This window comes from Alnus glutinosa, chromosome 6 (assembly GCF_958979055.1).
Source record: "Alnus glutinosa chromosome 6, dhAlnGlut1.1, whole genome shotgun sequence".
In the NCBI taxonomy this organism is placed as follows: domain Eukaryota; kingdom Viridiplantae; phylum Streptophyta; class Magnoliopsida; order Fagales; family Betulaceae; genus Alnus; species Alnus glutinosa.
This window is the reverse complement of record NC_084891.1, coordinates 7,091,084-7,100,854: the sequence shown is the minus strand read 5'-3', so window position 1 is coordinate 7,100,854 and position 9,771 is coordinate 7,091,084. Positions and strand designations below refer to the sequence as shown.

Genomic DNA, 9,771 nt, shown 5'->3' with positions numbered 1-9,771 from the left:
ATTTCTGCATGAAGAAGTTTATATGAAGATGCCTCTAGGTTTTGGCACTAAGGGGGAGTCCAAAGTGTGTCGGCTCACCAAGTCTCTTTATGGCTTGAAGCAAGCCTCGAGACAATAGTTCTCCAAGTTTTTATCCACCCTTATTGGTCTTGGATTTGTACAATCCAAAGCTGATTATTCTCTTTTCACTCGGCTTCAAGGTTCTTCATTTCTTGCTTTACTTGTTTATGTTGATGATGTTGCCATAGCAAGTAATGACTCTCATGCTGTTAGTTCTTTTATTTCACTGCTGAATGAGCGTTTTAAGCTCAAAGACTTGGGTCCTTTGAGGTTTTTTCTTGGCTTGGAGATTGCTAGATCATCTTCTGGAATTTTTGTATGCCAACGAAAGTATGCTTTGGAGATTTTGGCAGATTCCGGTATATTAGCTTCAAAACCTGTTCAGTTTCCCATGGAGCAAAACTTAAAATTGTCTAGGGATGTTGGTGACTTACTCTCGGATCCTACATCTTACAGAAGACTAGTTGGTCGTTTACTTTATTTGACAATCACTCGACCCGACCTTGCATATTCTGTGCAAACTCTCAGTCAGTTTATGGATAAACCACGCCAACCACATCTTGATGCTGCTCATAGGGTTTTGAGATATATCAAATTTGCTCCTGCTCAAGGTCTCTTTTTCCCTGCAAAATCAGAATTACACCTCAAAGCCTTTTGTGATTTTGATTGGGCCGGTTGTGTGGATACAAGGGGATCGATCATTGGTTATTATGTGTTCATTGGTGATTCACTTATTTCTTGGAAATCCAAGAAACAGCAGACTGTCTCCAGATCTTCTACAGAGGCTGAGAATAGGTCTATGGCCTCGGTTTGCTGTGAAATTTTATGGCTTTTCTCTTTACTAGGATTTTCTTATTCCCCATCCACAAGTAGCTTCTTTGTACAGTTATAGTCAAGCAGCCATTCACATAGCCGAGAATCCGGTCTATCATGAGCGAACTAAACACATAGAAATTAACTGCCATCTCATTTGGGTAAAGATTCAACTCGGCCTCATCAAACCTTTTCATGTGTCTTCTCAACACCAGCTTGCTGACCTTCTAACTAAACCCCTTGGTTGTAATGTTTTTACTACTTTGTTGTCCAAGATGTCTGATCGTGATCTTTGCCATCCATCTTGAGGGGGAGTATTAGAGATAAAAAGAATAGTTTTTTCTTTGTATATAGTTAGACGGTTACTCTGTTATATTAGTTCTTTTTCTGTTGTATTAACTTGACTTTAGTTAGCTTTAGTTAACTGCAGTTCTCAGCCTATATATATGTAATCTTTTCATTCTTTGTAATTAACTTTACTTCTTATAATAGAATCATCTTCCTCATTCGTCTTCTCTCTTCCTCTCCGAACTCTGAGTTTGACAACCCTTCTGCCAATGACAGTTTAATTAGACCATCAAAAATATGGTTTATCAGTTTAATTAGTTAGTCTACATTTCTTGAATCATATTGGATTTGGTTTTTCAAATTACAACTTGGAGGTCAGAAGATGATGAGATTCTAATAAGAGTCCACTGTCCACTTGAACTCCAAACTTTTCTTGGTGTCAGAATAACATGGGAGCTTGTTTAATTATAGGAAGTACATAAAGAAGAAAAGGGTAAAGCTGATGGAATACAGAATAACATGTCAGGAGAATTCATACGTACAAGTTCACATCTATATTAGTTTTAGATTGAAATATTATCATGTTTAGATGGAATATCATACCTTAATAATTTTTTGTGTTGTTTGTAGATGGATGAAAACATTATTGCAACAGTTATGGCCGCAGTTGCATCTATCTTTGCTATTGGGGCTGTAATCTTAGAAGATATTAGATCTAAGAGATTATTACGTAAAGAACCTCATGTTAATCGAGAGTATGTAAGAGGGATTTATATGGATAGTATTCTTTATGGAGGCAAGCAAAATTGTATTGATCAAATAAGAATGAGTCCTACAGCTTTCTTTAGATTATGTAAAATTCTTGCTGATAACAACCTCATACGTGAAACCATTAACATGTCTATTAAGGAACAAGTGTTGATGTTTTTTCACATTATTGGACATAATGTGAGGTTTTGAGTGGTTAGTGGAAGGTTCTATAGATCGATTGAGTCTGTTCATCGATATTTTAGGGTTGTCCTTAGAGGAGTCTTGAGGCTATATAAACATTTAATTAGAAAACCTGACAATTCTATGCCACCAAAAATAAGGAATAGCCAAAACTTAGGATTTAATCATGGATTAGATAAAGAATCTTGTGATAAGCCTCTAATTAGGCATGGCAGTATAAATGAAATTGACAAGTACTGTATTTACTTGCAGGATTTCCCGGCAAGAAAATCAAGTGGGGAGCCAAAAAGGTAGCCGACGACTTCGCCAAACCCAAAAAAAGAACGAACTTATTATGTTACCTATCAAGTCAGGTGACTAAAATTTAAGTAGAGCCTCGCAGTTGCTAGAGATCGATATCCAGAGAAAAAAACCACCTCATTTTTCACTCCTACATAAAAAATAAAAATCAAAGAGTGAGAGAGGGAGGGAGGGAGAGAGATAAGAATGATTAGAATCCTTGTCTCTGTTGTTTTTTTTTTTTTTTTTTTTTTTTTTTGGGTCAAATTGGAACAAAGCTACAAGAAAATAGAAAGGAGAGAGACTATCTAAGGAGAGTTGATATCGCTAATGGAAACAATAACCATAGGAGGTAAGGTGATCAGTAGAGACCGCCCATCTTACAAGATTAGCTCAAAGACTTTTGTTGATATAGATGATTCAGAACATGTGGATTTGGATTTTGATGAAGCGTCGTCAAAAGAAAAAGATGTTGCTTCTTCCAATTCTGCTCCAGCCAAAAGGTCACATAGGAAAAGAAGCCGTGCTGACAGTGAAGATACTTATAGTTCGATAGCTGAACAGTTGAAAGATGTTGCATTAGCACTTAAATCTCTCAATAAGGGAGCCGATGCAGATTATCTTTATGAGGAAGTAATGAAGGTGAAAGGATATGATGAATTTATGCTTGCATCTGCATTTGACCACTTGATAGGAGATGAGAATGTCACAAGAGGATTTTTGGCAAAGAATGCTAAGCTTAAAAAGTTTTGGTTGGACAACTTCTTCAAAAATCATGGAGTTTAGAATTTGCGTAGTATTGATATGTAGTAAGATACTAATTAACTAGATTGAAATAACATATATGATTGAACTTGGATAGTTGTAGTACGTTGGCCTAAACTTTGCAATATTTGTGGTTGAACTTGATTGGTAATATTTATGATTGAACTTTTGTTGGTAATTTAAATTTATTGTTGGATGTTATTTATGACTCTCCCAATTTGAAAATATATGATTATTGTTAGTCAATGTGTATATTTTAGTCAAAAATAATTTTTTGGTTTTTTTTTTTAATATTATTTTACATTAATATTTTTATGTTGCGAATAAAAATTGATTTTTATAAGTTAATATGATCGAATGAAAATATAAAAAATATTTGCGATTTTCCGTATGCGCCAAACACTGAAAAAATACTTTCGACAAAAATATTTTCCTAAAAAATAACTTTCCTAAAATTATTTTACGATGGAAACCATTTTCCGTCGAAACAAACGGAGCATTAAGAATATTTATTTTCCTCCAACTTGATTTGCAGACCCACCGAACAGCCGTGAAAAATGAATATCTATTGGGTTGAGCTAAACCCTAAAGATTAGGTTGAGGAACAGACCGGCCCAATTGCTGCGAAGTCCAGTGGATCATCATTCTGTAAATCACGAACCGCAGTTTTAATCGCAACACAGACGTGCAGGTGGAGGGACGAAGACGAAGACGAAGAAGCAGCATTCACAGAATCATCACCAAATCAAAGACGCACACGCAGAGATAGAGAGAGAGAGCACAAAATGGCTGTGAGTTAAATCTCTAATATTAGCTTCTTCTTCTTCTTCTTCTTCTTCATTTTATATATATATATATTTTGTTGTCTTGCTGATTGCATAAATTGAAATGGGTGTGTCTCTCTCAGTTGCTAATTGGATGTGGAGAATCGTCGTCATCGGCTTCTCCTTTTGTTCTTCTTAGATATTTGAATCGAGCCCTAGACTCATTCAAGCACGACATTGCCCACATCTTTGCCAACATTTTTTGCTGCAAGACCAACTTTGATTCTAATTATCGGTAACTCTCTTCTTTTTATTCACACTCTGTTTGGTTGCTAAGAAAAATGATTATAAAGACGAAAAGAAAATCCATGCTTCTTTTTCCTTTATAATTAAAAAAATTCATCAGCTTTTAGATAAGGTAACCAATTGCCATTTGTTATGAAATGCATACATAGATATATTGTTTTCATTTCCTTCAGTTTTTCTTTTAAGAAACTAAATGAAGTGTTATATCTATTAAGTATTATACGATTTACCTTTAATTTGTATATTTGTATATTTATTTATTTTCATTTTTTTGCTTTGTTTTGCTTCTTTTCTTACTTTTACTTTTAGAAAAGAAAATCCTTTAGCTTCTTCTCGATTCCTTAAAAAATTTATGAGAAAGCAGAGAATTTCAACTTTTGAAACTTTGATTTTTTTTTCCCCCCTCCTTCAAGCTCCATTATAGATTCTATCTTTCATAAATGTTTTATGAAATTATGGAATACTTGCGATACCCCAGAAAATAAGTCCCACATTAGATGGATGGATTATGAATGTGTTACATGGATAGTTCCTTACTAGGTGAGACTAAGGGTTATTAGTAATTTTAAGGGGCTCTAAATGTAATCTCGACTAGTCCTTTCGGTGTAATAGGGCATATTCTGAGTTGCGGCAATTCTTATATGTGACACTCATGTTCTTCATCTGGGTTTGGGATAAAAGACTTTATGGTGGTGTCAAATTTTGGCCTCTGCACCAAAAATTGGGTTAACTAATATATGGGACTGTATATGGAAAAGGAAAAGAATGAAGAAAGAAGCATGTTGATAATTCCATCTGTCAGTTGATTTAAAAAACAGTGAACATCAAATTAATGTATATTTCTTTTAACTGGTTTTAGTTTTCTGTTGTTTTTGTTTGTTTGTGTGCTTGTCCTTTGCGCACTTTTTTTTTTTAAAAAAAAAAATCGTGTAATTGGCTTTCTGTGATTCTTAACACATATGTGAAGGACTTGCGGGAATGAGGATCTACAGCCTTCTTCGTTTGAAAATCTCATGGCAGCTATGGGTGAACAATACCGGTTGAGGGCCCAAGGCTGGTGTTCTAAGCAAAAGGATTTTGATGATGATGGAAGAGATCCATATGCAGTTTTCAATGTGTTGGATACAATGCTAAAGGACAGTTTGGAACGTTTGAAAATGATGAGGTCGGCCTTTGATTTTTGTACTCATTGAGATTGAAGGAAAAATAGATAAATTAGGGGTTTATATTTGTTTCTCTCAGATTTTTGAAATTTTTTAAGATGAGAGACTATTGCAAGGACTGTTGGTTGCTTCTGTGTCAATTTTACGCAGCCCAGTAACTTTTACTAGAAAACCTAGAGAGTTTGAAATTCCTTACAGAAATCTAGACGACTTGAAATTCCCATTATATGATATGTGTTACCAGTTACATGTGGTAATGCCGCATAGCTATAGTGATGGATAATACTAGTTAAAAGAAAGTATTGATAGCTGAAATTTCCTGCCAACTATAGGACCAGAAGAATTTCAGTAATTGATACCTGAAATTTTCCTGCGAAGTGGATGAGTGGATGTGTAACTGAAATTAGTAAAAGAAAGAAATTAGTTGCTTTGATATTGATATCTTAGTTTTGCTTAGTGGATTTAACTTAAGTAAAACTTGGAACTCGGGTCAGGACTCTAATTGACATTAATAAGACAGGAGAATGAAAATGGAAATTGATGGCTAGGTCAACAATATCATACAAAATTCTTAAGGATTGTATGTTGACTTCTTTTTGAAGTGTTTAGTTTCTGCAGAATTGGATAGTCCTATTCAATCACTTAAATACAGTAATCCTACTTGTCATTATCAGCAATTGAAAATATCTAATACCTGTACGACAAAATTTGTGTAAGATGTTATTGTATGAGAAGTCAGGATTACTGTCGATTATGGATTTTGACTCCTTTCTGTGCCAATTGGATCATAAATATTGTCATTGTCTATGTTGTGGAGGACTGCCTGTCAGATTTGGCAAAATAGTGCTGTCAAATAAGGGTCTTAATTTATGCTTGAATCTGTCTGAGACTATTCTTATTATTGATGTTATACGGAGTCCAGAGTTTATAACATGCTTTCAGTTCTTACCTTGAATTCTGCAGGGAGAGCATATCTTTGGCGGAGATAGGCATTCAAGGATGCACTTTGGAAGTGAAGTATGCTGAACAAGTACACATAATTAGGGATTTGTGTTTGGTGGGTAAGGTAGAAGCAGCTCTATGGCTTCGAAGAAAAATGATACAGAAAGGTGTTGTTCCTGATGTATCTACACACAATTATCTTGTAAAGGGATTGTGTAAAGCCGGTAACTTGGAGCAGGCAGATTGGCTCATTAGGGAGATGGTAGAAATGGGTCCCTCTCCCAGTTGTGCCACATACAACACTTTCATCAACGGCTATTGCCTTATTAATAATGTAGATAAAGCTCTCAATATTTTCTCAACAATGGCTAATACTGGTATTAGGCCAAATAAAGTTACTTGTAACATACTCGTTCATGCATTGTGCAAGAGAGGTCTTTTGGATGATGCAGGGAAGCTTCTTGGAGAGATCTTAGAGGAAGAAAATGACAAAGCAACACCTGATTTAATTACCTCGACTATACTTATGGATGGTTATTTTAAGAATGGAGATATGGTTCAGGCTCTTAGTCTTTGGGATGAGATGGTCCAAAAAAATACTCTAATAGATGTTGTTGCATATAATGTCCTTATCCATGGATTTTGTTTGAGTCGACACATGGGACTCGCATATAGGCACTTTTGTGAAATGCTTAAAAGAGGTTTACTTCCTGATGTTTTTACTTGTAATATTCTTATAACTGGCCTTTGCAATGATGGGAAATTTGATGAGGCTTTTTATATCCATGGTGTTATGGCTAGAATGGAAGTTGCTTCTGATCCAATTTCGTACAAAATTATTATTCGAGGCCTATGTGCTTATGGAGATGTTGTCAAAGCTCATGAATTTCTTCTTTGTATGTTAGAAAATTCAATAGTGCCCGAGCCTCAGATATGGAACCTAATAATTGATTGTTATGGAAGACGTGGAGATCTGGGTAATGCATTATCTATCAGAGATCAGATGATGGCTTTTGGTGTTCTTCCAAACACATTTACTTATAATGCACTGGTTCATGCACAAGTAAAAGGAGGGAACATTGCTGGTGCTTATTCTCTTAAGAAGGAGATGCTTCTCTGTGGTCTTTATCCTGATGTTGTTACTTACAATTTGTTAATTGGCGCTGCTTGTAACTTAGGGCACATCCGTTTAGCACTTCAATTACATGATGAATTGCTGAGAAGTGGTTATGACCCTGATATAATAACTTACACTGAACTAATTAGAGGTCACTGTATGAGAGGCAATGTGAAGGAGGCTGAAGAGCTCTTTGCCAAGATAGAGAAAGCTGGTTTACCAATGGATCACGTTCCATTTAAGATACTTATTAAGATGTACTGCAAAATGAGGGAGTTTGACATGTCATTTGACCTCTATCAAAAGTACTTAAATAAGGACAAATGAGACTTTCATCTTTAATTGGCTTTATTCGATCATAGGCACATTGGAGTCAATGATTCTGGAAAGCAAGGGCCAATATTTGCATGCAAGTAATAGCTTCTGCCTTTGAGAGTTCTTGATTGATGGTGGCAATTTTTGCTTTTGGCGAATGTGAAACTTTCTTATACTCTTGCAGGAGTTATGTATCTTTATTAATCTTCCTGGCAATCTTTTCGGACTGCTGAAATAATTTGTGAATTTACTGCCACTTTTGGTTAATTTTGGTGTTTCTAACTTAGCCCTCCACTCTTCTTTCTTGGTCCTGAGATTGATTATTATCATTATTTGACTTAGATGGCACAAACAATGCAAGGGCCACTGTCATATGCAGAAGACATTATTGAGATTGCTGGAGTACATCTTGCCTATGTTCACCATAATAGTGGAGTCAAGAGAGATAAAGTTTACCCAATAGATAACTGTAAAACCGCGGGTTCATGGCTCACCAGCATACTCAGGTAAGCATCTTCAACATTATTACTGCAGCTATTCATAAAATATTTAGGGTTGGATCAGTTAGAATTGTCCAAAAAAAGGAAAAGGAAAAGGAAAAATATCATGGCATCGATTACCTTGAATTCTTGCTTCTCGCGTCAATCTTTTCATGTAATTGGACCCAGCAACCGCACATGATGGAGTCGCTTTGTGCTTTTAAGTTGGTTTCTTGCATGTAATGCTGGTACTCCTTTTCCTTGGAAGAGTTTGGAGCTACAACTGTGTTTTCTTAAATTACTCTTTGAGTAGATCTTTGTTAACGCCCTTCTCAATATTTCTAGCTTTGTATATTTTTTTGCTATCTTTCCTCGTTCTTGATCTTGATGGGGTGCTTTTCTCTTGTATATATCCTGTGTACTTGGGTTGCTCCCTTTGTGCATTTAATGAATTTGTTTACTTATAAAAATAATAATGCCACTGATGTATTCGTTCCTTGGGGATCAAGTAGAAACTAATAAGGAGTAAATCTCCATTTATTTCCAGCCTTTATTTCCTAGTCTAATAAGGAAGATATTCCCAATAAGGATGTAGGCTATTCGTAAGGATCTTTCCTTACTAGTTATTGACGGCTAAACCTAGTTTAGCCCTTGTAACATATAGCTATTATTCCTCTAGTATGGATCTTTCCTAGTAGGGTTCCTGCATGATGTAAATGACGGCTAGACCGGTTATGTCTTATGACCTAGCCATCTCCTATTTAAGAATAATCACAATGAATAAAGAGTCATGCTTGAATATTATCAAACCTAGAACATCTTTTGGTGTCTTGGAGGTCACGGCTCCCTCGAAGTAGCCTAAATCCTTTTCCCCTTGTTCTTGTGCTATTTGATTGCATCAGCCATGCTCACTAAAATACGAACTAAGACCATCGGAAATGTATTCCAATATTGAAACAATCAATCTTAATGGAGGTGTTAAACGGTGTCTGAACCATTTGTGCAATGTCTGAAAATAAGAGAAAACATCACTTTTATTCTTTAAGAAATGCACCCAAGTGATTCGAGAATAATCATTAATAAATATAACAAACCAATGAAACCAAATAAACAAACAGCACAAGGGATCCAAACATCATTATGCACTACAAAAGGTCTAGAATTTAATTAAAGCTAGAAAGGAATAACAATCGATGTTGTTTTGTTAAGTTTACATGTAGCACAATGAAATTGGAAAACATTACTCTGAGAAAACAAAGATTGAAAAATTTGAACTAGAAAACATTAATTTGAGAAAACAAAGATGGAAAAATTTGTTGCAACAAAAGAAAGGGGTTTCTTAGTCTCTGATGCCTTGGCCAAATCATCTCCACAAAATTTTCAGAAAGTGTGGCTTGATGAACTTGCTTGATCCATATGTGCTCCTTGAGTTGAGAATTCAGATAATAAAGACCATCCATCATACTACCTCTGGCAATCATCTTCCCGATGATTAGCTCTTGAAATAGACAATAATAAGGGTAAAAGAG

At 35.4% G+C, this 9,771-nt stretch overlaps 1 protein-coding gene across 3 annotated transcripts; it reads left to right on the top strand.

Moving 5' to 3' along the window:
• The first annotated feature begins 3,716 nt into the window (after positions 1-3,716).
• LOC133871926 (pentatricopeptide repeat-containing protein At5g24830) lies at positions 3,717-8,244 on the top strand. 3 transcript variants are annotated; one of them, XM_062309394.1, is made up of 6 exons: positions 3,717-3,947; positions 4,064-4,215; positions 5,194-5,391; positions 6,353-7,861; positions 7,948-8,025; positions 8,106-8,244. In XM_062309394.1, the coding sequence occupies exons 1-4, from the start codon at positions 3,942-3,944 to the stop codon at positions 7,773-7,775; spliced, it is 1,779 nt and encodes a 592-aa protein (XP_062165378.1). In that variant the 5' UTR covers positions 3,717-3,941; the 3' UTR covers positions 7,776-7,861; positions 7,948-8,025; positions 8,106-8,244. The 3 variants fall into 3 exon arrangements, with proteins under 3 accessions (XP_062165378.1, XP_062165377.1, XP_062165379.1); XM_062309393.1 differs by having other exon boundaries at positions 6,353-8,025; XM_062309395.1 differs by lacking the exon at positions 7,948-8,025 and having other exon boundaries at positions 8,106-8,243.
• The last annotated feature ends 1,527 nt before the right edge of the window (positions 8,245-9,771 follow it).

Coding starts and splice junctions, on each gene's coding strand:
- LOC133871926 (XM_062309394.1), top strand. Junction 4,216..5,193: donor AACTTTGATTCTAATTATCG/GTAACTCTCTTC, acceptor ACATATGTGAAG/GACTTGCGGGAATGAGGATC. Junction 5,392..6,352: donor GAACGTTTGAAAATGATGAG/GTCGGCCTTTGA, acceptor TGAATTCTGCAG/GGAGAGCATATCTTTGGCGG.